This window comes from Mchenga conophoros, linkage group LG19 (genome assembly GCF_057382185.1).
Source record: "Mchenga conophoros isolate Kocher_MC1m ecotype Shallow Benthic linkage group LG19, M_conophoros_male_GT1.1, whole genome shotgun sequence".
Taxonomy (NCBI): domain Eukaryota; kingdom Metazoa; phylum Chordata; class Actinopteri; order Cichliformes; family Cichlidae; genus Mchenga; species Mchenga conophoros.
The window spans coordinates 27,864,536-27,892,450 of record NC_140544.1 but is presented as its reverse complement, the minus strand read 5'-3'; the positions used below and the strand labels follow the sequence as shown (position 1 = coordinate 27,892,450).

General features: G+C 42.5%; 1 protein-coding gene across 3 annotated transcripts in view; it reads right to left on the bottom strand.

Moving 5' to 3' along the window:
- Positions 1-25,495, bottom strand: part of asap2a (ArfGAP with SH3 domain, ankyrin repeat and PH domain 2a) — a 56,967-nt gene extending 31,472 nt beyond the window's left edge. For 2 of the 3 annotated variants that reach the window (XR_014890012.1, XM_085257795.1), the window contains exons 1-3: positions 24,956-25,495; positions 8,605-8,677; positions 919-1,064 (exon numbers count right to left, since the gene is read on the bottom strand). Coding sequence is in view for 2 of the 3 variants with exons in the window: in XM_085257795.1 (XP_085113921.1) it covers positions 919-1,064; positions 8,605-8,677; positions 24,956-25,084 (348 nt within the window). In the remaining variant the exon portion in view is untranslated. The remainder of the gene's footprint in view (positions 1-918; positions 1,065-8,604; positions 8,678-24,955) is intronic. The other variant, XM_085257794.1, reaches the window with a different exon arrangement.
- Positions 25,496-27,915: the final 2,420 nt, after the last annotated feature.

Below are 27,915 nucleotides of genomic sequence, written 5' to 3'. Positions count from 1 at the left end.
CCAGTCCAGGAATGCAGATTTTTTTCCTGGAAACCATGCTTGCCACGAGAGTCACGGACTTAGCTCTAGATTTGTGTGCTTGAGACCTGAATTGATCATTTGTTCAACTGTAGGAGATCCTCTCTAACACTGTCAGATCTTACTATACAAAGTGACTGTTATTGTGAATCGGTGGCATCTAAACAAAAGTGAATTGAACGAAATGCTATTAAGATTTTAGTCTGAAACGGATTCAGGAATCGTTAAGCTTGTGAGAAAACATCGAGTGAAGGTGCAAAAGGGTTAATTACACATAGCTCAGTGTCTTGGGTATAAAAATTCCACCACCCTTGGTATCATTTTCATTTTTAATCACATTTCAAACTTGTTAAAGACACAAATTCTGCCTTTAACTCGGCTGTTTCCAAGCTGCTATAAAGGCCAGCCCCTACACGCAATCTAGGAACCCAGTGCTTTCTTAAGCTATTGGAGATTACATCTTTACATCCAGGTCAGGCAGAAGCTCATATTTCTTTAATATAAGACGCTGAGATCACACCAACACAAAATCTAAAGCTCCTGTTCTCGGTATGAGCTGATAAAGTGTGCGAGGGGAGCGACAGACCTCACAAGATGGAGTCAAATTTTTTTAATGAAGCGTTGGCTTTCACACAAGACCTGGGCTTAACAGATCAGGCAGTATTAGATCCAGGAGATATTTGGTGTTGCACTGGCTCTTCGGATGTCTTGATGGAAAAACTAGGGCTATGTCCTCAGGGCTTTAAGTTCAAGCTGGACTTGGTGTGTGATCAGTGTGTGTTAGAGAACACACACACGGTGGAATAAACACAGTTAAGGACAGCATGAAAATTTGTCTTTGTCCCAGAGGACTTTACCCACCCACACATACAGCCACATACACACACAGTGTGAACTCACAAGGTTTTTGAAAAGCGCTGTGAGCTCCTTGGTGAAGACGGAGAACTTGAGAAAAGCCGAGCCCAGATCAGGATCGTCTCTGTACACACAGTTTTCTCCAAACTTCTCCAGGGCCTGAGTGTACTGCTCCTCATTTTCTACATGTGCTGAAAAACACACATATATACACACAGATTAACCAAAGTCTTTTTCTCTCTGATCCTAACAAGTTAAAAGTCAATCAATAAGTATTAATAATGCATGGTGATAGTCTTCCAGTGTAAAACAATCCAGTTTCCTTCCATTACACGGTTTTCCTCACACATCTATAGTGAAGGTGGTCAGCAGGGACGGACCAAAAGAGATACTCACCCCCGGCACAAACCATAAATTCTACAAATTAACCCTACATGTTGATAAAATGTTTCAGTCAAGTTATAGTTGCAATCATTTTTGGAAAGAAAAAAAAAGGATGGGACAGACCAATGAGGCTATGGTGAATTATAGAGACCAACAATACAGGAGTTAATATTTGTTATGTGCAATAATAATATGTTTACGTGTTTGTGGTATTACAAACAGTGCCCTCTGGTGGACAAACTAGTCAACATCCACACTCATAACATGGTTGAAGGGTGTTTCTCCAGTCTCTACTTCAGTTTTTTAAATTTTCCCTTTAATGACTGATATAACTGGCGATACCAATAGACGGACAAATGGCTAATATCTGCTGCCTGATAAATTGGTCAGACTCTATCCAGAGAAGTGTGTTTTCTTGGTAGGCTACAGTGTGTCTACACCCACTGGGCATACTCATATTTTATAGGTCGTACAAATACAAATGATGAGATAATTAGCCTAAACAGAATGATACACAGAGAGAGCAAATGTTCAAATGATATGCAATAATAATATTATAAGGCCAAGCGTGTTTGTGCTTTCACTCACGTTTTTGAGAACTGGTCCCTATCTGAGGGTTATTTTTCAGCATTTGCTTTCATCTGTAGCAATGAACTCTTTTATCTTCTCCCCGCCTGCCATCTTTCCTCTTCCTACAATACCGTCCTTTTCACTCGATGGCATCGATGGACTTGATTTTGTCTTCATTGTCTTCATGCTAAAGACTGAACAATGTTGGGTGGGAAAACTGCAGTAGATCAGCAGTTTCTTTTATCGTTCTTCCCAATTTTGACACTAAAATTGACTGATGAATGCTTATTGTAACAATAAATGACAGAAATAAGGAAAAAAGGACAACTGGTCCCTTTTAAATGTGTTACATATACTTTAGCTATCATCTAGGCAAGGTCTTTATATAATATTTTGCCAATCTTATCTAGATTTTGTTGCCAGTGAGTTGCTTGTGCAGACCTGGGATGTATGTATGCAAATCCTGACAGTTAGTAATCAGCAAACCACCAACTCCGGTTCACTGTTCACAGTCGTCCAAAAGCACGAGATTGCCACCAGGAAATATCCTAGCGCCCGTGTGGTGAAAGGCTGCAAGAGAGAGCAAGCTGGACTACTACACGTAATGTTAGCATCTGATGGTTGCCGGGCTCGGTCACTATGTGCAACAGTTCCCACTAAGCCGATATCCCAGCGACCCTGTGGCAGCACTGATCACCACTGATTGAACTGGTCCGGAGACGGCCCAATCTCAAGTTTTCTTTAATTTACTCAAATCCTCACTAAGGTTGTCAAAAAGGAAAAAAAAAAATGTATCAATACTCAAATATTAATAGAGAATAAACACTGATATTAAATTAAACAAGGTCAGGAAAATTCCCATTTCAATACCACTGAATAATTAACCAGTTATCAGAAATGTTAACCACAACAATTTATCCAAAGTTCAACTTTTATGCTCTTCTAACTTAAGTTGTTGTGACTTTAGGTATTGTGTTGTTGTACCCTTGGTTTATTACTAGGTTTTGTAAAGAAATGTTCATAATCTGTAAAATGACTGAAACCTCTGATGATAATCTGAAATTATTTTGTTAAATCTGGGGTGAAACTTCCTTGTGGTATCGAAAAATGTTATTGAGTGTTTTCCTGGGTATTGTGACAATACCATCGTGTCAAGCTTGCCATCCGGTTTTCAATGTAATCCGCAAGACACACACAAAAGGCCTCCCTCATCTAATGCCGCCTGCTGCCCCAAAATCTCAGAGTGCATCTAAAATCGGTTTAATGTACCACAAGGTTAGGCCTAGGAGATTCCACTTAATGCACTTCACGCCACACTAGGCTGCTGATAACAACCAATGCCACTGGGATAGCCGTGGAGCCAGGGATGGAGCGCCAGGGGACTGTTGCTATGACGACAACTTGCAGAGAAACGCAACAGAGGTGGAAGGAAGGGGGTGGAAGTAGGAACAACTGAAAGAAAAATAAATAAATAAATAAGGGGATGCGGTGGTGGTGGGGGGGTCTGAAATTGTGAGGATGCATGCCAAAAGACACCTGCAACCACATTATGACTCAGCATTTAAGAGGTAACACACACACACACACACACACACACACAACGAGCAACTGCACAGATGTTCCAGGTAACTAGATAAGCTCACGTCTTGGCCGCTGACGTATCCATCAGGTTATTAAAAGGGAAGAGCTGAAAGCCTGAGTCACTACCTGCAGGCATGCTCACGAGACGAATCTAATTTAAGCCACAAAATATCATCTGACGCAATAACAGAGGTCGATGATAAGAAAGCTGCCGCGAGACTCACAAGGGAAGTGGCAAAATGAGAAGCCTGGCGAGTATGTGTTATAATGAGACTTTCCCCCCTCTGTCTGTGGTCTGTGCAGAAATAAAAGACCTACAAAAATAAATAAAGGGGGAAAAAAACGATCTCATGTTTCGATAAAGTGATCAATTCTTCATCCAAAAAACTAAATAAATAAAAAACCAAAAGCACCAAATCCTCTTTTACATAACAAAGACCTGCAGTGAGATGTACCACGCAAAGATGTAGTAAACTTCAATCACAGTCATGTGTCAGAAACCGACCACTGCCACACATCCACAGCCCGCTTTCCAAATCCGCTCCAGCTGTTTAGCTCAGCCAGGTTTCGAGCCAACAGGGCGGGGTCCTGTTGTTGTTTTTGAAGTGGCACATGAGAGCCCTACTCAAAGCTGACAAATAGCACAAACCCCTCCAGGGCAGCTTAGTGACTACATGTGTATTTGTTGTAACATGACCCAAACATGTCGTGCATGCAGCCCCGTAGTACAGAGCAGAGGGCGTGTGAGTTTACGTGGCAGGAAAAAACCCAACAAAGGACAGGAGAGACATTTTCCTGTAGTTTACACTGCAAACACAACCTGCTAATTCCTTGTTTACCTGCAGATGTGTAGACACTGAGTAAACATTTCCATGAAATAACACTGGTGTTCCGAACCTCACTTAAAGATATGCAACAACAGAAAATGGGGAATTGGGATTTTATATGATTAGAGCTTAAAAGATTCATTGATTGTTGCATTACATAAGCTGATTTTACCTGATTTTTATTGTTGCAGATCTAAAAGACGCCAACTCAGGCTCTGACGAGAGGTTACAGGGAAATTTCTCAGAGAAGACAAACTCAGAATATAACAACACTAAATGAGCTACAATTAGTGAAGAGCTGTCAGGCTGACTGCGAGTTCTTAGTGATTCCTCAGGCTATTGCACAGGTATGCAAATAACCACAATTCAGCCCACTTTAACATAAACCCTTACCCTTCTGCAAAAAACTCAATGTGGGGAATGTTGTGCTTTTTTCTAGTCCGTATTTTTAATCTTAGTTTCTACTAGCGTAGCTTTGCATGAGTCACAGTTCATAATAAGTCATCTTTATTTAGCTTCTCCTGGTATCTCTGAAACAAGCTTTTTCGTGTTATTTGCAATAGATCATTAATACGCAGTTTGAATAAACTGGCTGTTGAGCGTATATTGTCTCAGTAATGTATGAAGATAAGGAAAATAAAAGGATAGATGGTCCCCTCTCCTTTGTATAACTGAAGTCAGTACTTTCATCTTCCTTTGAGGGAAACTTTGAGAGTGGATGTTATTGTCTATTTAAAATCAGCATGAGAAATGGCTTAAGAAGTCGGCTTGAAAGTAAATGGCAGCATATTGTGCGTCAAAGGGAGAGAAAAGGATTCCTGTTGCTCAACCTCAGGAAATGATAAAGTTGCATTCACTGCAAGACAGAAGCCTGCTCACGCCTGTGGCATTCACCGCTGTATCTTTCCTCCTAAACTTACAAACACACACATGTACAGCTTTCCAGGCGTCTGCTGAGGATTATCTTACATCCCAAAGGCTTGTTTTGCAGCCTCTTCCATTTCTCTCCCACACATGCGGGATTTAATCACCAGATAGCAACTTCCTCTCTCCGTCTCTCCCACACAGCTTCGTAAGTCCGGGTCAGCTGACGCTCGGCGACACAATGCGCCGGTGACCTCCGATCAATTCCAGATCTCTCTAAGGACTCAATGAAAACAACGCTGAGCAAAATGACCACAAGCACACAGAAAAGGAAGCGTGACTATTAATCCCACGGGACAGAGACAAGGAATCGCAGAGGCATGAGAGACAATCAAAGGAGAAAGAAAACTTTCCTTAAAGTTCAAGTTTGATGTTTTGCTAAAATATTTTTTTTGCAAATTCCTGGAACGAGGACAGTAAGTGAGATGACAGTGAGTGAGAACATGTGCTATAGTACAAATCCAGTTAGCTTAGAATGAAAACAGAAACTGGCGGGGTTAGCTCGGCCAACTTAACTTTGTCTAAAGCTACATTTCTATGCAAGCCAATGCACATGCAAATAATTTATTTTAACATTGATATACGTATTTATATATAAACATAAATAATTAAATATCAATTATGTACCCAGCAGCTTAACCAGCTGCAAACTCCACCTGAAACCTTCAGTCTTGCAAAGACAACGTTATATTTTCTAAATTGTATTTACTAAAATCTAAGAAACCGCTTTACACAAGTAGCATGAGCTCTTTTTTGAGTCCTCTCTGCATTTATTTTAGTTTCTCCTCGGCCCATTTATCTCAGACATTAAAGGTAATCGTGCTAAAAGTTTATGGAGAATCTCGTTTTCTCTGCTACCTGCAGACACATGATCAACTTCAGTGTTTCTCTGATGCAGCGTGGTCTGAGTTCTGCATTATATTCAGCAACTAAATGTCCTTCCCAGCTACAGGTACATCATCCCCCTCCAGTTATCCTCTGTTCAGCAGCTCTGACAAGCCTGTCCGAGCAGCTCTGCGCGATCAGCTCCTGCTCCTTCTGAGGTCTGAGATGCTGCTGCTGGTTTATTCATCAAAACCCACATGCTGACACCTTGACAGGTCTCTGCAGCAACACAGGGTTCTCCTGCTCATTTAAAACCACTCCACCTTTCTCGCTCCCTTTCCCATCTTTTTCTTTATCCACATTACAAACTCACCATGCACGCTCAGCCTCTCAGATTTTCCCTGAGATGGTAATTCTTTAAAAAAATCGTTGATTTGACCTCAATACAGTCTCTAAACATTCAACATTCCCTCTGCTTACCCAGCTCCTCTTTCTCCTCATCGTTACAAAACGTTATTTCTCAGCCTAAAATATCTTTGCAGAATTTTGGAAGAGTCAGTCAGCCATAGCAGGTGCTGAGGCTCCCTGTTATGTGTCACATTACTCACACTTTACCCACAACACCTTGTCTGGAGAACATTAAGAAAACTCAAGTGATCCTTTTTCCTCTATATTTATGTTAGAGCTTGGCTTTAGATACAAGTTGCATGGTGTCATTAACCACTTACAATCTAATTAATCTCAGCTGGTTTTAAAGAGCCAATAGGATCATTTTTGAGTGTATGTAGCTTGTTTCTGCAGGTAAAAGGGTTTGCAAAGCCGCCCACATGAACACTGCTCCTAAACTACAGTCGAGGGATTGTTTATTTACGGCGCTATGTAACCCATTTACATTACACTGATGTGCGGGATATTTTGGCATGCTGTCAAACAAACAAGGCTGCCTTGCCGTCCAACTACGAAATATGCAGCCACTAGCAAGCAAGCCGAGCTTTCTGTAGTCGGCTGCAGCAGCAAAGGAAGCAGATCGCTCATATTCTAAATCCTTAGCATTAGCCTGCCGCCCTGAAGTGACAAACATTAGATTTAATGATACCGAGATCTGTCAGACTTCAGGATAACACAACAACCTGGCAACGCTCATTTGGGACACAGGTGTGCTGAGTGAGGAAATACACACTGTTGGGTTGGTCACCTGAGAAACATAATAGTCACTTTTCTGGTTTTCTTGTTTTGATCACCACCAAATCCAAAAGGTAATTATCTGGCTTCACCTGCAACATACTCCACTATATTCCCCACATAGCAGCTAAATGTCTGTATACACTTAGCTGCTGGGCAGGGAGCACACTGAGCCACAACAGAGGAGGTCTGCAGCCGCCTAATAATAAAAACAAGTGCGAGTTAGCAAGATGTAAGCGACAAAAAGCCTGAAGTGAACTGGCAGATAGTAATTTAAACTGCCCTTGTCACAACACTCAGTGGATGTACCGTTATTATAGAAATATGGATCAATAAAACTTTAAGTATAAGATATGGCTTTTAATTTAGTAGCCTGTATTTGGAAAATATACTAAACAACTGTCATTATTGTGTTTCCATTTAAAAGTGCCATGTACTCGGCACATGAGGATCACACAGACATGAAACTGAAATCCTCTGGGTTATACTCAAAACACACTGGTGTCTGGGCTGCTTCTCCTTGATAATTGCTGATAACAAAAGGTGACCTCCATTCATGCGAGCATAAATAAGAGCATCCCCTGTGGTATTCCTACAGACAAAGCAATGTTTCTACTCCAAACATTTATAAAAACCGTCTGAAATGCAGCAACGTCCCAGTAAAAAGATTCAAATGAAGAGCCTACGGCAACATTTTGCAGCTTATACGCTTACACCTGCATGAAAGATTACATGGGACTGAAAAGTGCTGGACGTTATAAATGTAAATGCATGTTTAAGAGTGACGTGAGAACGTGTGTGTCCATGCCTCAGCGGCCACATACAAACACAGGCTGTGCCCCTCCCCAGCTGTTCCTTCCGGGGGTCTGGATCAGACAGCTGTCCCTCCTGCCTGAACAGAGCTCACACTGTTCTGAAAAAGACGTGCTCAGCACATTGTTCAGAGGTCTCTCTCCATTTCTGCCTCTCAGCAGGGTTCTGTCAGGCAGGCCAAACAAAAGACACTAAAAAACACCCAACACTGGCACAGCCAGGCATAATGAGCATGGTAATGACACACACACATACACAGGGCTTAAAAGACAAACCTCTCTCTCCCCCTCAAAGACAGAGGATATACTTTCTTTTAAAATCAAACAGAAAATAAAGACCAAAGGAACTGAAAAAAAGCATTTCCAGCAAACCAACCTCTTAAATATTTTTTTACTAAATAAAGATGTAGAAATATTCTGCTCACTGCACTCCAACAAGGAGTCTCCTCCTAAAGGAGACTCAAAAGGTAAGACATAAGCATCTAGTCTTACTGCAAATTAACTCTTTCCTTCAGTGCTGGCATGTTAAAATGGTTCATAATATTTGAATCATGCAGCATTGTTCTTTCAGTAATGCAGAAGAGGCCGGCGATCTGCTGTGGTGATGGAGCGTAGTCAAGACTCACCTAGCCCAGACGTGTAGATAGCTTTCACAGACTTCTTCATCTTGTACAGCACGCTGCGATCCACATCCAGAGCCTGGACAGACACACAGAGAAGAGCACATTAAGAAGTCAACGTTCAACTTCGTGCAAATTTATGGCGTGAAAAAGATGGCGTATGTTTAGTCTGCATGAGGTCTTTACTCTTCTTCCAAAGGTAAACTCAGTAGGATGTAGTGCAACAGTGTGCACAGAATACAGAAACACCAGTCTGTACGGTCCCTTTTCCTGTGAGGTAGATGGACATATCTGAATCGCTCATATTTGTGTGGAGATTTTGAGGTTTTGCAAGCAGCCATGCTTTGCAGTGACACAATGTACCACCTTTATTAAATGTGTACTGTTAGATAGTTACCTCCTAATCCCAGATTGTGCTTCTGCTCTGAATTGTAATGAGGCGTTGAGTGGTTTCGGTTTAGTCCACAACCTCAATCCACGCCTGTGTGTGGTCGCTACAGTTTGTGCGTTTCTAACCCACCGATGTGGCTCCTAGCAATGCATTATTCAAGGTAAAGCCAAGAATAGACCTGGGCTCCCTCATTAGTCAGTGTGTCAGTGTGTGTGTGTGTCAGTGTGTGTGTGTGTGTTCATCACTGTAACGGCTCGTAGGGCAAGAGCAGTGAGTAACTGAGGTCCATTGCAACAAGGGCATTTTCCCCGCAATGAATATATACACAAGTCTATGATTAACCAAAGTCACACACACATGCACGCACACACCTTCCCTCCAATGCATTCAGGCCAGTCTCACAGAGAAAAGCTCACACAATGCGCCACTGTGTCAGTGATGACAGGAATCTTTTGGGGTGAGGGGGTTTTTAGGAAATTAAGTTTTTAGAGACTTTATTAAGTATGTCCGCTTGACCAGGGCAAAGCAGGCGCCACTTTTCTCTGCCCCGCTCCCCGTCTTACTGACACCCATCAGATCCCCTCAACTCCCTGAAAACAAAAATAGACAATGACTCCCATTCAGCAATGTACTCACACATACTTCACACACACACACGCACTTTTTCTACTCTGCAATTGCACAAGATGCGATGACAAAACTTATTAAATCCATAAATCGTTTTAATATCCAGGCTCCGAGATGCTGAATAACTGCTCAGCACGTCGTTTTCCCTGAGGTCACATCTCACCCACACTAACAGAAAAAGAGGAAGCGATGAGAGACTTTGAAGGGAAAGTGACAGATAAATTAAGTGGCACTGGTTGAGGGACAGACAGAATAAAACACAGAGCTCAGAGAAAAGACAAGAACATTCACAATGTCCTCTTTCACTCTTCTGTCAGTACGGGCTCACAGAGGCCACCTATAAGGGTAAAGAGGGGGGACCCTGTCAGTCTGTTAGGGGATACAGTTACACTCATGGAAGAGGGAAAAAACGACTAATGGGGTGTGGGGGATCAGTCTTGAACAGAATGATGAAACTTTTATAGTTTAACAGCATTTTAATGAGCTATGACATTTACACTTACTTCAATGTAAAATCGATGTAACTTCAAAAAACTGTAAATAAAAAAAAAAAATGGATAGAGAAACCATGAAACTAACAACTATTATGGAGCTGCCAGGTGATGATTTTAGTCATTGTCATCTTATGTCACGCAGGCTGTCACTATGTTAAATTGGACGCAAAGAGCACCAAAAACCTCCTTGTGCTTTCTGGCATATCACAGCTGCTTGCCAACTAGTCTGCAAACACTATCCAACCACTTGCCGAGCAGCAGTGAAGGCAAAAAAGGCTAAACTTTTACTTTCAAAATACATGACAGCAGCTTTAGCAAACGGCTTCACAGAAGCTGTTAGCAACCACTCACAAACTGGGTGGAGGAACTGGTGACTGCCAGTGGACTCCCCACTGGTCTCTAGGCCTGTAACTAAGAGTGGGTTTGACGGAAAACCAGAGGGATACAACTTACCATTCACAAGGTCGGCCATATGAGTCGAGCCGAGGAGTCTTTTACAATAGGAAATCTCTTTTGAAACAAAAGCAGTCTACTGGAATCACTGGAAAAGCATGCTAGCTTAAGGCACTTTGGCACTGACGTGTTTGATGCAAATCACTAATTTGCAGATGAGAAAATTAGTTAGCAGATCAGCAGATTAGCAGACTGAGGATGGAAACATAGCAGGAAGATTATTTCCCACATCCATCATGAAGCAAAAAGAAACTACCCCAGCAGGAGAGCTCTCAATCAACTTCACTCACTTTTAGTGATGAATGATTTAACCTTCCCTTATTAGCAGACACTGGTGGGCATTTTCCTGTTTCATTACTCTCTTTATTAACTTCTTAATAGTTGTTTTTTTTTTATATGTGCAGAACTGTTAACACAAATGCTAAACTAATAAGATACATGACACACTCCTGCCTTTGACAAATGCATTTAGTCTGCTCATTTCAGCTGAAAAATACCCCGCGGTCACGCTCACCTAGCCTTGACCCCTGAAACAGCAGCACATTATCCGCACTGTCAACCTCTACTTGGCGTTTCACAGAAGACCAAATCTCTCCCATATACAGTTCAGGCATTTTTCATGCTGTGAAAACACAGGCATGTGCAAAGTGCTAATATTTCAAATTTCTAAATATAACTGCTTTCCCCCCCTGAACATATGTGTTTATACAACTAAGCTTCCAGACAGCAGCGTCTGGTAACAGTAACGTGCTAAAAATAAAATATGATGTATTTAACCAGAGGAACTGTGCAAATTAAAAGAAGCTTTTGCATATAAGTGGGACTTACAGTTCTGTGGTTTTAGTTCCTTCAGCTACCGTTAAATGACTCATCTGTAACATATGCCATTATCCCATTAGCTCTGTCTGGCTCAGACAGACTCTGCAGCTGTAGCTCTGACTGAGCTTCAATCGGAAAAAGGACTGAGGAAAAGTACAGCTTTCCTACAAAGAGTATCATCTCTGCATACGCCGCCAAACCAATTCAACTACACAAAGACTTTTAACTCAGAGCGCATTTTTTTAGTAGAGCTAATCTCACCTGGGGCTTGCCTTTGTACATCAAGTCTACTCCAAGTGCTAAGAACGAAAGCCATAAAAGCACTCAAAGCATTTCTGCTGGTATCTGAGCTTCTGCGAGAGTGTAGAAGGCTTCCAGGAGGATCTCATTGATCCCCTCTTCAACATAAGGTGGAGTTAATGATTTTCAGGCTCAAAACATATCAAACATAGTGAGGGGTTGGCGCTTGAGGCGATATGATGTGCAATTTCACAGTTACCCTGTAACTCTCAGGGTGTCATGAAAACTGCCTCACGTATAGCTGAATTAATTTAAGCTAGCCAGCAATTTCAGAAAAACATGCTTGAACCTTTCATCTGTTTATTGATCATCTGAGGTTGAGTGTGTTTTGGTTTGGAGGACGAGAGGTCAAACAGAGGTGAGCTGCGGAAGCTAACGCATGTGGCAGAATTTTACAGACGAGTTTTGTGCATAAAAAATAAAAAAATAAATCATCTGTGTATGTTTAATTCATAATTTTAAAACACAAGTGCAAAATGTGTGCTGCATGCACTGAGATAACAGTCAGGTGCAAGCTCACTCCAGTTAAGTTGAACAGCGAGTTCTATAACAAGAGATAAGAATGATATGTTAAATTAAAAAAATACACGACACAAGACGAGGTCGGTAGTCATGGAGCACTCTTACTCTGACTCAGCGGGACTCTCTGGCAATAAAGTGCATGTTTTCATGGAGGACGACGAGCCAAATGGATCAGATTTACCGCAATCTGTTAGTTTTGTGACTAAAGATTTTGGTGCATATGCTGTATCAGAGCAGTCAGATGGCAGCTATGTGTTCTGCATCAGTATCAGCAAACAGCCTCTATGTTAGAAGTTATTTGTCAACTACTGCAAAGTACACAGGGAAACACTGACATTCAGGCAACATTGATTTCAATGTGACCTCATTTCCCTGTGCAGGTTATAACAGTTGTGATGAATAAAAGAGTCCAGCTTTGTTCACATAAAGCAGGTTTGTGTTGCAGTAGGTTTACAATGCATATGCAAACTGGGTGCGCTGGTGGATGCGGCGCTATCCCAGAATACATTTCACTACTCACATGCTGCCTCGTGTGCTGCAATTGGCTAGAGTCTTCTCATTCTTGTGGATATTACTTTGACATGTATCACCCCTCCTAAAACTTCTCCCCAAACAGGTTAATGGGACTCCCCCATAACAGATGCCTCCAGCTGGAAGAAAATGTGCCCTACCTAATTGCAAAACTAGCCCAGGATAAGCTCCAAGAGTGCACGATTCCCTCCCCACACACTGGGTCAATGACCTGGTGCCGGAGTGCGATCCGATGGGTCAGAGCTATTTTCAGTGGCACAATATTAAAGAGCCAATTTTTATGTTCTGGCTGCTCAGCTGTCAATACTTTGCTCTCACAGACCGTTACCTCTAAACCTCTGGTTGACCTCTCTCATAACAACACTAAGTGACGAGTCCAAGGCTTACACGCACATTGGAACAGGCATCTCGCCTCCCAAACACACAAGGTGTCCCCCGCTCAAGCACAAAGCACACCATCAATCAGCACAGAGTGGTCTGACAGGCCAGCAGGGTAATAAACCCACCAAACACACTCCTCTGACTCATTCTCACATGACTCATCAATCACTTTCACACATTTGCACTCCGATGCACTGCCCACATTTGAGCATAGCGCGACATTTTGTAAAAACTTGTTTGAAGCAGAAATGTAACCCAGAAATGTATTCACAGTGCGAGGGGAACTCCGCGGTGTTGTAATATTTCATCAGCCCAGGCTCCGAGCTGAATCCACACACACAATAGGCCTCGTCACCCGGCCTGGAGCTGCTTCACCAGCCAAATTTATGTGACATTTCTGCGATGTCAGCCGTTTTCTCCTCCCTGTTAGCAGTTCACAGTAAACTAACTAGAAGCGCACTTTTCTCCCATCTTGTGAAGGATCAGAGACCCAAACTGAATTCTACTGATAATCATCTTAAAGGCATGACATCAGCATCATCATCGTGGTGATTATAACAAAGCAGCATCTGCTGCAGCCGATCTGCGCAGACTAACGCAGGGTCACGGGGGTGACTGTCAGAGTGATCCATTCACTTGAGTTTGTACATTTCCTGAATTGCTGAGTATTATATGTCATGTTACTGATCGCCGTGAGCCCACAGCTGATAGATAATATCAGAGACAGAAGGAAAGAAGACACCGTAAAGCTGAATAATGCTGACGATGCTCAACTCCACTCCACTAAAGTTTACATTTTAAAAAAAATTAAAAGAATTTAAAGGGTTTTTTAAGAGGAGAAAAAAAAAAAAAAAAAAAACAGCGGACACATATCATTTCTGCTCAAACGGAGCACTCAAAGAATTTTTTTTTAATACAACTTCACTCATTAACATTCATTCATACAAGCACTTTTTTCTATGCTTTTCCAATGCAAGTGCTTTCTATCCAACATTGATAACATTCATTCTCCAATGGATGCATCGGAAAGCAAATTGGGATTGCTATCTTGCACAAGGATATTTGGCATGCAGATCAACAACCTTCCAATTAGTAGGTGACCTGCTCTAAACTAAAACTTACTTCAAATCTGGTTTCAGACTGAAAAAAGTGACATTATATAAGGACAAAATAATTGTAACTGACAAAAGAACCTTTATATCTTGAGAAGAGAAACAAAACCCAAAACACAGTGAGGTAGAGAGAACACGAAGACCATGTGAGACAGCGGGGAGTGATAGACAACGCCAGCAAAAGTGGGTCCAGCTAACAGGGCTGTTTTATCGTAGCAGTTTCCACCTCTTTCTCCTCTGTCTGAAGAAGAAACACATTCCTGGATGATTGCATGCAGGAGTGACTGACAGACAAGACAGAGACCCAGCCCCATTGTTCCTGCCAGCTAACTATCTGCTGATGACAGCATGTCTGCTTTGCAAGATGCCGTCCCTCTTTCCTCAGAGGCCCCATCAGCAGACAACAAACACGTTAAATTTTAAAGAAAGGCAATCCGAGAAATCTTCACACACTTCTCTGAAGCTCACACACACACGCACATCTGCGCTCTGTCTGTGCGTCTTTATAAGTCGTCTTATAACCTTGCCTTACCCTTTAAGCTCCCCACCGCCTGCGACGGGGACCCAAGGAAGCGTCTGCTTCATATAGTGGAAACCAGGGAGTAAGAAAGCAGCAGCCTAGGATTTGCTGCATGTGTTGGTACAGTAGCTCCACGGAAAAAACAACTACAACTAAAAGAGTGAGTTAATAGGACAGAAAAAGCCTAAGTTTTGATGTGAAGATCATTTGACTGCACTCAACATCACATTGATATTTATTTCCCCACTGCGAGGTGGTCAGCCCACACAGCAAAAACTGGAACAGGATCTCTTAATGAGACAGATCTAACTTCATATCTGAAACAGCAGATGAGCTGTGTAAAAGATTTCACAGGCCAAACAGCAACTGACTCACCGCGGGTAGCAGGTCGACCACTAGCGCTACATAAGTGTCTTATGAACATCTATCATTAGGTGTACGAGGTTAACGCCCATCTATACACTGTGTGAGACTGCATCAAAAACTTTCCCTTTTTTTGAGTCACCTGGGGGGGGGAAAAAAAAAGTATACTTGGGCCCAAGAGAAACATAAATAAAACATTACATTTGTATGCAGTCTTCTCTGAAACATTACAAAAAAGGGACAAGTCAGGTTTTCTGCAGGTGTGCTGTTGAAGCAGCTGCACAGTGCAAAGTACTGACCAGCCTTCGGGCTGCTGTCTGCACTTCCATATGTTTCACAGTGTAAACACAGGAAGGGAAACTCGCTCTGTGTCGGTGAAGGAAGATCTGTGTCTCAGCTCAAAACTCAGAACACTGAAGTAGACCTACTATGCTTTTCCTTATATCTTGTCATAAGTCTCCCTTCACAGTGGTTATTATTATATTAAACAAACATTGAGGTCACAATAGCCACAAGTAATCCCCTTGGAGAGCTTTTTAAACTCTTGGCTCTGTATGATGTTGTATGATGTGAAGCAACATGTTTAATGTGGCTTAATATGATCATCTCATTTGTGACAAAGGTGCGACACTGAGCGCAGAAGCCCGTCTCTCTTCCTGTTCAAACCTTTTGTTTGCGAGGAACAGGAGCTAAGAAAAAAAGGCTCAACCCAACAGTGGATGAATTTAGTTGCATCGAGGCTCAAAGTAAATATAAGGGCTACTTTGAAATGTATAATGAGTATAATATGTCCCCAAACATGCAGACATTAAAACCAAGAGGCATGTCTCTGAGGAAGCTGTGCTCAAGCCATGCCGTTTTCTTATGTCTCTGCTTCTGATTTTCCACCCGAGACAGATTTTATCTATAATCTCGATTTTAAACCTCTTCAGCTGAGCTGCAGATGAATTCCCTCTTTAAAAGAGCTCCTTTAAAGCCACTTTCAAGTGTTTCATTCACAACTTTTCTCTGTGCTGAGTGAGAAAAGTCAATATTTGGACAGAGGTGGGTTTCGTGGAGTGGACTGCTAACGGGCCATAGTTGCAAGCTTTCTGTTCCCTCGACTGCAGAGATGTGAGAAGTTAGTCTGCCCGAGGTCAGCATGGAAAACTCCACGCTGACATGAGCTCATTAACACAGAAATGCGTGCATTTTTGCATCTCTGGCGACAGAACTGATGAAGACTCCAGCACAAAGCTAAACAGTGACTACATTTATTATGAGTCAACATCTTTTTCCAGGGAGCCTAATAATTCCAGCTTGAACTCACTTGGGAAGTTTCGGTTTCGTTTCTGTTTAAGTTTTCTCCCCAACTGCAAGTTTCTGAAAACATCTCATCCACCCACAAGTACTTTAGTACCGCGCACTCGCTGCTTTACAGCTCCTCGGTGAGCACTACAAAGACCGCTGCTGGACCACAGCCTTGACTACCAGCTGCCAGAAATCACACTGGGATGACAACATCAACTGCAGCGCTTTAAGTGGCAGAGAAAACAAACTTTCATGTTAAGTCCCGAGGCGTATTTCAGGGTGTTTTACATTTTACAAGGTGAGAGACCCCAATGCAAGTATGGTTTCCTTTTGGTTTCCCCAGACAGCTGCACTGCATCAAAGTGAAATGCATCTATAGCATCTGAGCAGCCCCAGCCCATCACTAACAGATTCAGGTCTGCATCACTGTATCCGCCACGCTCTGTGCATGACTTCAAATATAACATAAAAGATCTTAAAAATGAGGGTTAAATGAGCAGCAGGCTTAAGACCCCGATGGCGCCATGTATTTAAAACCTGCTAAAACGGTCTGCCTAACTTTGAGGGGGAGTATTTAATGAAGTTTATAAAAGTAGCAGGAGGCTGATAAAAGTTTGCAGGAGAGGGTGGGGGGGAAATAAGGACCAAATGTGCTGCACTTTGAGGAAGCAGTGGGGAAAAAACCCTCCTCTGACTTCACCTTAAAGTTTCTGTTTGGCTTCTTTTCACACGGAGGTTTGTGCCAGCTTCACGGTGTCAGAGACTCCTGTGCCAGAGACCAACAGTTACAACATGATGCCTGAGAGACAGAGGGGAAAATGACCTGTTTTCTCCTGGAAAACTCTGCTGTAAAAAAACTACAGAGACCACGATTGTGTTTGTGTGCCGTTGTTGGCTTGAGAGCGCACTTCAGACGTAGAGACGAGGATGACCTGTATTTCACACAACCCTCTCTGAACTCCGCCGGGAACTCAGAACTTGAAAAGAGCTCCGATTGACATGAACTCACTCCGCTCTACGAAACTCAGACAATCTGAAAAGTGTCAGACTCGGGCAATCTCTGCAGATAAAACATGCTTCAAAAATTACAGGAAGTATCACTGTTTCCAGTGCTGTAGCAGACTCCCACAAATGAATTCTACAAATCTATTTTAGAGCATTTGCTTTGTGACTTATGCTGAACATTTAATTTATCACTGATATTATGAAAACTGCACACCAGGAGGACAGATGTTGGATGTTACAGAGCAGTACTACAACTGAAGGGTGGTGGTGCAGGTTCGACTGGCGGTTTCACACCTTCCAGACTACCGATGTGTAATTCCAACACCGTACAACTGATCTTAGGCCCCAAGCGAGTCAGAAGCAATCGAACTAAGATTGCCTTGAGAGCCTCCGAGGAGGCAACGCTAGAACAAACAAAGGAGAGGTCTGGGTCAGATCTCTGAGTGAAAGTGACAACAGGACAGCACAACTGTGAGGATTCACCCCTCCCACGGCACCGTGGGCCTAAGCAACATGGAGTGGACGGGACTACAAATCAATAGCGGAGTTCATTAATGGAAGAGGTAGAGCCTGTGAGGGAACAAAAGCCATCAAAAGCAGCCGTCTCTCACAATCTGGGCCAGGACACTCTGATGGATGAGATGGGCTTTAATTTCCAGGCATCCCCAAGTGCCCCTGGTGTCTAACCCCCTAACCTCTGTTTAGGACAGAGAGAAGCACGTTTGTCCTTTAACCTCAGTCCTTTTCACCATGCCGGACTCAGTTTCTGACTATTTTCACCCTGTCTCCTAATGAAACAGACTTATTAGGTCTAACAATGACTAACAGGCTGCAATAAAGGAAAATGAATTCGCTACCAAGTCCTGATGCGTTCACCCACAAGTCTAGACAGCACACAAAACTGAATAAAATATCACATCGTAACAGTCAAAGCCACGGAGGATAAAAGGCATCAATGCTTTGAAGTGACTGGGACAAGGCTGGGACGCTTGCCGCTAATAGATCTTAATGAGGTACATCATAGAGAGTCCTGGCCAGAGTCCATCTGAGGAGGATGATAACACAAACACTGCATTACCAGGCCCCAGACGCCGGACAGCCACCTCCCATTTGAAACCCTTGGGAATCATTGAGTTAGCAGTCCCACACAGATAATGAAAAGGGACTTTTACCGCAGATATAGTCATAAAGTGAGAGTGTTTAATCACATGCAACATGTCTTTCCCCAGATATCAACTTTAAGTATTCCATCACCAGTACCTCAAGCAAGATTACTATAGAAAATAAACTAAAAGCTAAAAATTCAAGAGCTCATCCCAAGATTTGGCTTTGCTTCAACATACTTGGCCTATTCTGGTGCCTTAACTACAGTTAAGGCAAAGTCGAGGGACAACGGATAAAGAGTTAGAATGAAGGGAGGAGACAAGACTGCTGTGATCGTGCCAGAAATCCCATTTCAATTACTGAGAGCATCATTAAGCTTCTTTGGTGGGATACAGAAGACTGGCCAAGGTGGCTGGGGGTTTGGGTTGCTCACTTGGACCAGACGGCGCATTTAGGCCGTATGTGTAAGAGCTTATAGATCCAACTGTGTGGCTCTAAAGCTATTAGATGTGGATTGTCCCTGCACTGATAATCCTTGTCTGAAGGCTGTTAAAACTTTCCTCCAGGCCACCTGTTCCAATGGGGGTGCAGCTGCTGTCCCTGACCAGGTCACAGCCGTTAACACCAACCACGCCTGGGATGGGGCAGCAATCAGGACAGGAGAAGGCCACGCTCTCTTTAGGCCCGGGAGCTGCTGGAAAATCAACACAAGCCAGCAGAATGACATGTGTAAAATGAGTTAGGAGACCACATTTGTCTTTAGATGTTGACACATCCACCACAAATTGTTGCACTTTAGGTAAAACATGTCAACGCAAATAGTAGGAGAAGAATAAATGTTTTGTCCTGCTCCAACCGGTTATGCAGAACAGACTAGAAATTAAGAGATATCACCATGTGCTAACAGAGGATAGCGTCAAGTTAGAGCATGTACCCATAACAACTGGTGGCTTCAGATTAGGCTTAGAGGTGCTATAAAGAGATGAGAGGCTAAAGACTCAGGGCAGGCAGTAATCAGCTGCTGTTTTTTTTTTTTTTAAACACACTTTTTTTTTTCATAAGCCACATCCCCATGTTGCACACCAGCATTAGAAAAGTTAGTAACAGTCTGTGAGAACCAGACTGCAGACTGGTATGGGCTGCAGAGCCAGCACCCGTGCATGCTGTGAATGCCATTTCCATTCCCAGAGATACTCACAAAATAATCTCACTACAAAATCAAGTGCAAATAATCCAGCAGGCTTTACAATGCATAGCTGGCATGCCAGAGTCATGGACCTCTGTTGGGTGAATTAATAGCCAGATGGATGAATAATGATGCTAGCCTTCAAGACCGAGTTACCCCCAACTGCCCTTAACGCCAGGAACAATCCATGAAAAGCTGACTTGGCTATAAATAACCGTTATTCATCTGCAAAAAATGAATAAACTTAACAATGAGATAGAGGTTGGAAGGAGAGGCCCACTGAGTGGGTGTATTAGAGGGCATAAGCCATGCAGTATTCTGCATCAGTCATTTACTATTGCCATTACATCAAGAAACTGATTTTTTTTAGCATTTCAATGAACTTGAAGTCACTTAAAGCTTCAGATTGGACCTCTAGTTGCTCCTTGTCATGGTTCATTAAGTTTTCTGGCTCAGTAACCTGAGCCGTTTTCACAAAAGCACTGCAGCCCCGAGGCTCTTGAACAAATGGAAGTGCATGTAAAAATGCAAATTTTAAACCGCCTGATCGGACATCAGCAGATCTTTAACCTGTTGTTTAACCTGCCTTGTATAAAATCTGTATGCACGCATGGGCAAATAGATGTCTTTGGTGCTGCATCCTGCACGCGGTATCCTGACACGTCACTTACAATCGCATCGAGCCCAGTTGACAATGCCCTTGAAACTGCTGGTGCTACAGAAAAACATGTATTCCTCAACCAGATGGCAAGTGGTTTCTAGACATTGCCGGCTGTCACCAGGTGAAACTGGCTGCTGTAGCAAGTCAATTTAACTTTAATTACACAGCACCAAATCACAACAACAGCTTCACATTGTAAGCTAAAGACCTACAACAACCTCCTTGCAACTGGTCTCTAGTTCATCACCATGGTTGCCTGTAGACTGCATGAAAGATGGTGACTTGAAACAAACGCTTGTGATGCAAACCAAAATTAGAAATGTTGACTTTCAAAGTAAAAGTTGCACCTTTTGGAAAGTGCTGGTTGAAGCAGTAAGCAACTGTTACTTTGAAAGTGAACGGTCTCCACTTCTGGCTTGCATCGCAGTTTCACTGTAAACCAAAGTAAACACAATGTACAGTAAACAGCGAGTGTTTGCAGACAAGTTGGCACCTTCCATGAAAACTATTGTCAACCACCGCACCCAACTTACAACTAAAGCAATCACGGGAAGGTTTTTGGTGCAGTACCATCTACTGAACTTTGCAGCCAATTTCACTCCAGCGACTGCCAGAAACCTCAACAGGTTAAAGAATATAAAGTTCTCCCAAGCACTCTGTGGTCAACAGTGAGATCACTTAACACTCTCTTGGTCTGTGTGAGTAGGGCTTTAGCAGTCAATTTCACAGTGAGTGCCAGCTACCAGTCACAAACAGCCAGGAGATAAACATTTTTCCCTGGAAATACACATTTTCCCTAGCAGCTAGAGGTTGCTGACTCATCTCTAGTCTTGTTTAACTGAGGCCTTACCTAAACCATGCACTTAGAGCAAGCTGTAAGGTGTCTTTTTGTCAAATGTTGAAACACTTGCATGATAAGTGGCCTTTCATAAATACTTTATGCTACTTTACATGAAGTAATTGTCTTCCTTTGTTGTGTGTGTATTGTGGTGGACAATGGTTTACATGATCCTTAAAAGAAAAAAGAAAAGAAAACACACACACACACAAAAGCAACACACATATCATATAACTATACAACAACAGAAAGACAAATATACTAAGGTCGAGGAACAAGTTAGGGATACTTTTACATACGAAGCTACACCGGGGAGGCAAGCACTCTACCTGTCAAACAACTTTAAATGAGAAAGCAGCTGTAATGTCATAACGGATATTGTGTGTCTGCCTGCAAAGGGTTGATCAAAGGGCTGAGAACACAAAAGCTTGTCTTGAATATCAAGTAGTGACGGCTGTTTTACAGCCCAAGACGCTGCTGCTCAGCAGTCTAAAGTATGACTAACATCTCTTTCATACCGTTAGCAAACGGTTTGAGAGGACTGTTGATGTTACACATCGCGAACCCAGTAAGTGACCCACTTTACCACAGAATGAATGTACTAGTAATTCTTTAACCTCCTCTGTGAGTTTCAAGCGCAACATAGTGACAGTACACGAAACTACCAGGTACTGCTGCCAAAGATAGAAGTGAAAGCACGTGAGATTCGTTCCTGGAGGCAACTCTATTGATTGCAGCTGTTTTAGGTGTCTGTCTGCCAGGCAGCCTTTAGTAACTGAAAGAGGGGGGAAAAAAAAGGTGCAAAAACAGACCTGAGACGACTACAATGTGTGCCAATTTCTGACTTCAGCGAAACATACTCATGAGTTTCTCCTCGAGTGAGCCTTGAGTGCATGACTCTTCAGCGTGATCAATAGACAGGGATCAGATCATCCCTCAGGGCAAGTCCTGCTTTCCACTTGAGCTCATGGTTTTTCCTGATATGCACAGTCTGTGTTATACAAAAAACAAAAACAAAAAAAACCTGACAGCTGACATAATAACGATTGCCTCAGTGTCATATTTTTAAATAAGGAATGAGAAAAAACGATTACAGACTATTACGAATAAAGAAAAACAGATCCTACATCTCGACTGCTGAAAAGTGTGCCCAGAGCAAAGTCAGCACAAGTGTTTTACATGAGCACAGAGGGGGGCCATGACACAAAGCCCAATATCCTCTTACTGGATAAACAGCTTTTTATTGTTGTGGTTTTTACAAACGAGCACCCACATGCGCACAAGCTCTCTGAATGGCCTCCTAATAGCCAGCACTTTAAAGCTACTAGCCTAATTAAGATTCTGTCAGATGCAATTAAGTTTGGAAAGAAATAATTACACAACAATGTGCACCCGTTGACATAAACTCTCAGAGCGGTGCAGTCTCCGCTTTGGTTAACATGTTTAAAGCTTTTCTATAAACAGCCAGAAACAAAGATCAGAGTCTTTAAAGAAGTTGAGACTGTAAGCCCATCAGGTACTTTACAACACGCTTCATTAGGAAAACGGATTATTGGATGCAACCTTCCAAAGAGGTGAGGCGTCCAGGTTTATAAGCAGTTTGCATCTCCAAAACAGTACAGGATAAAGCAGATAAACCTCCTGTATTTTCCCAAACAGCAAACAGGACTGTTTTAAGACTAGTAATCATTCCTTTCTACTAATAAATAACCCATTGCTAAGTTATAATGGGGGGCAAGCTCCTAAAGCAGTGGAACAGGAGATACCACGATACACTACTGCACCATAAAATGCATTTTTTGTGCAAATGATAGCAGTGTGGTCATTTTATAAAAACACATTTTTAGTGGAGAAGCTCTACTTGTCGAGTGGAGCTTGTACAGGGAAACAAAGCTCACAAGTGTCACCTGAAATCATATACCAACACACTGTAGCATCACAGAGTACACTGCTGCTCTGTCCTCGACTGTCAGCTGAAGGGTAAAAGCAAAGAAATGAGCACTTGTACAGCAAACAGAAAGGCCAGAATCAGCACAAGGTTCGACGATCGGTATAATGCTGAAAACAGCAGTAGAAAATCTTCATCTGGCATTCATGACTAGACAGTATGCAGGTGTATTATTATACTCGAGGTTAAATGCGTGAAGTACGCTGTCCATTTGACTGCTAGTCAGTTTTTTCCAAGATGAGCCACCAGGAAGATGAGCACCACTAACAGGTGCTCGTGCACGCATGTGTATGTAAATGTGTTTATGTTTGCGTACATGCGCTTGAAATTCCAGGCAGGCCTGCAGACAATGAGAGGAAGTGTTCCCCTTCCACTGCAGCGTTTAATTGGTCAAACAGACCAAAGTGAGCGAGCTCCGCTAGGCCCAACAATAAGGCCCTGTGTTCCCTGAGCCTCAGCTTTGGGCAGGTCAATGTGAAACAACAACACGCCACTCTGTGCGCCTCTCCAGCGGCAGCAGCACTCTAAAACAAAGCTGCTGAATTAGTCTCTCAACCCAACAATTCAAGCTCACAAAGCCACTAATTACAGCTGACCTGCTATTTAAGAAGAGAAAAAAAACACTTTTATGTTTACTTCTACGGGAAAAGACATTCGAGCAGTGCTGAAAATCCTTCCCAACTGGAGATTAGTGGCTATTTTTAAAAAAAAATGAGCAGCAGCAAAATAAATAAATAATAAATAAATGAAAAGGTTGAGGCAAAGTATGTGCAGAATGGTGACTGATGCCAAGGAGAAGCACCTGTCAGCTAGAGCAGGTGTGTGACCGTCTGCCTGGCTCAGTCCTCCATGCACGCACACACACATATATACACAGGTTAAAAATGAAGCCACAACCCTCACCAAGGTGTGGAGGATCAGGAAGCTTAAGCTGACACTGAGCCCATATGTGGATTATCTAAGCCACCAGATTCCCTCATCTTGTCATTTTTATTTATTTATTTTTTTAAATAAAAAGGTGTTGGATGGAAAAATGACTGCACCAGTTCCAAAACTTTTTACCTTAATGACACCAGAATTAAACCCCCCATTCCCTCCACATGCCACCCAACGGCAAACAAAGCAGCGACACACTAACACACATAACAAACGGAGCTACTCATGTGGGAAATTCTATTTTTACCAGGAGGCAGGGCGAGGCTCTGCCATTACAGTACACAAAGTAGGGAAACTACAACAAGAGAGGGAGGGAGGCAGCAGAGGGCTGTCAGGAAACAAAGCGGAAGTGTCCTTCCTCCTGATGACCTGCAAGTTAAAGGAGAACACAAAGTGCTCTCTGTGCAGGAACAGTGAAAAGTCGTGTATATTTGACTGATTTCTTTCTCTTTTTTTTTTTAAATCCTCTCACAGCCCCTAATTTACCTCATTCATTTACTCTGTACATGAGACATCTATTGCATGTCTAGTCCTCTTAGAAAGGAGAACCCCTCTCCTCTGTTATACATTTTTAGATTCCTTCCATTTTGGGGAATCGGGGGTTTACGGATAGATATGTTGGAAATGCTGTGCAAACCTGTGAGGACTGATCTCTAATTGGACATTAAAATTAAACTGAATTACAACCAGAGCACATTGTAGACGCAAAACAGTAAAAAACCTCTAATTAATGATGTCTGAGTTTGCCAAAGCGTGAATATAAAGGTTAAGGGATGTGTAAGTGAGTGGTAACCGTTTACGTCACTACCTGCCAATACTGGAAAATCTGAATAGAACTCATTTATGTTTGCAAAACAAGGGGCTACCATCACTCACCTCCTCCAGGGAAGCCACTGTATTCCTACACTGGGACATCCTGGTGGTGAAGTTAGAGGCGGTCGGCGATTTGTAATCTTCATTGGTCTCTGCCACAAACTCTGCAACTGTGATTTGGTCCGGCATCATTAATCCCTTCTTGCTGATAAGAACGAGCCCCTTTTTCTTAACCCCCTTCTCGTCTGCGCACTTCTAGGACTGAAAAGTTCAGAGGAGCAGTAGCAGCAGTGGTGTGTGTGAAGGTCCCTGCGGGTAGTAAACCATCTCTGTTTGTGTTATTCCCTTGTTTGCTCCCTACACAATCCAGCGCAGCAGTGCTGCACGTTGCCGCTCTCACCGCGCCGTGCTTTACAAGGTGATGGATAAGGTTAAATCCCTCCTGCCTTTTTATCCCGCTACTCCATTCAGTTTAACGGCCAGCCGGGTGGTCACAGGGGAAAGAAAAGCTTCCTCGGCAGATCCCGCTGTCCTCTCTCGGTGTCCCGAAAACCTGCAGCAGAGCAGAGGTAACTTCTCCTTCCTCCAAGCCCCGGGAAACAACAACCAGGCGTTTCAACGGGAGCGCAAGGAACTGACAAAGGTAGAGGAGGGGATTCAATGAACCCGCACCAGCCAATGGGGACACGCCGCGTTCAGTGCTGCTTGTAAATTATAGCACCGCAGTAGGAAGGTGATTTCTGTGATATATAAATTCAAATTCAAATTCAAATTTTATTTGTCACGTACACAGTCATACACAGTACGATATGTAGTGAAATGCTTGGACAACTGCTCGTGACCTAAAGAAAACAAAAAAGGAAAAGGCTATGAATAAGATAGGAAATAAATATGAAAAATTAAAAAGGGTAAATTTAACTAGGAAGGAATAAAATATAAATTAAGGTTAAAAATGAAATAACTGTACAACACAAATTAGAATGAAGGGTAAATTTAACTGGGAGAATAAGATAAAATATATAAATTAAAGTTGAAAATAAAATAACTGTACAACAAAATACACAATATAGAACTATATAAGAATGTATGAAGAAATATAAATAAATATATACACAATAACAGCAGCATATACACAATAACAGCAGCGTGATTTAAGTAATGAAGTGAAAACAATGTCCAGAATGTCCAGTGTGTGTAAGAACCATATGTGTGGGTCAGTACTGTGTGGTGGTGTGATTGAGAGACCGTATCGCCTGCGGGAAGAAGCTCCTCCTCAGTCTCTCTGTGTTGGTCTTCAGGGAGCGGAATCGCTTCCCTGACCTCAGCAGAGAGAACAGTCTGTTGTTGGGATGGCTGAGGTCCTTCACGATCTTCCTGGCCTTGGTCCAGCACCGCCTGCTGTAGATTGAGTGCAGGTCAGGGAGCTCGGAGCGGATGGTGCGCTCAGCTGACCGCACAACCCTCTGTAGAGCTCGTCTGTCCTGCATGGTGCTGTTCCCGAACCAGGTTAAGATGTTTCCCGTCAGGATGCTCTCTATGGTGCAGGAGTAAAAGTTCCTGAGCACCTTGGAGGGCAGTTGGAAGTCTCTCAAGCGTCTGAGGTGGTAGAGACGCTGACGGGCCTTTTTCACCACGGTGTTGATGTGACAGGACCATGACAGGTCCTGCGTGATGTGAACTCCGAGGTATTTGAAGCTGTCCACTCTCTCCACTGGGCACTCGTTGATGACGGGGGTCTGGTAGTTCCTCTCCTGCTTAGTGCTGAAGTCCACTATCAGCTCCTTTGTCTTACTGACGTTTAGAAGGAGGTTGGACACTGTAGTGAGTGTGGGGGGCTTCAGTTTTCACGTTGATATGAACCTTTACATTTGATAAAAGTAATACAAACTGTGATTTCAATCAAAAAATACTGTAGGTCTTTTGTAAAAATGGATGCAGAAACTTTAATAAAAATATCTGAGGAAAAAAAAATACTGTAGGGCACACCAACAGTATTGTGTATCTGTTAGGCTAGCTGTACTCAGTCCACATATGACTCTGATGCCTTTATGGTAATTTTATACATGCCACTTTTAAATCTTGCAGGAAAACATAACATAACATATAAGTTAATGTAGAACATCACTGATATTGCACAAATTAGTGCCTGAGGACATCACCAAAGGGCTGCAAAGTGGCAAAACACCCTACCAATAATACTACATGCGGGGTTTTTAGCCTATAATCAAAAGTGGCATAAAGGGTTAAGTAAGAATATGTGTATTAAATGCACAATAGAATATAACATACATGTCATGTGTTAAATTAGCTAAACTCAGTGCACTGTCCGCGTTCCACGAGTCAGCTTTTTCGCCTACCGAAATATTTCCTACAGACCTTTAAAGCATCACTTTGAGTGTACAGTCGCTTGCTGGTTCTTTTTTTTAAGGTGGAGAGAGGAGAAGCAGCCGGGTGTAACAAATTGGCGGCACTATCATAATCAAAGTGCGGTTTAGAGTGTCATTTTTGCAGGTCTGTATTTCTGTAATGCTCATAAAGCAAGCAGTTCTTATTCTGTACAAACACAGTTACTTTTAAAGGAATGATCATCACTAAAGATAATCTCTGAATCCAATTATATGCGGCTAAACACCTAAACAGCAGGAGCACATTAACATTTTATTTTGTGTAACAGTGGGTTGCTGTTCAGATGTTGCCTGTGATTTCAAACAGAGCCTAAAATACTCCAGCAGTAGCTAAAGCATGTACAGTATTCATTCAAGGAGCCCGCTCATCATGGCTCAGTGAATCAGAGAATAAAGACTTAAAATAACTGGATTGAATGTGATTGTTTGGATTATGCTGATGCTTAAAGGTGAGCATCGTTAATGTGACTGTGCTGCATGAGAAGATTAAATGGAAAATACCCATTTTTGATCTCCTGTTCTCTCGATAGTGTCACAGCTCCTACCACATCTTTGATAAAGAAAGGAAAAAGTTCCAGATTTATGTTTGAAGAGGACCAGCATCAGTGCAAGGAGGGA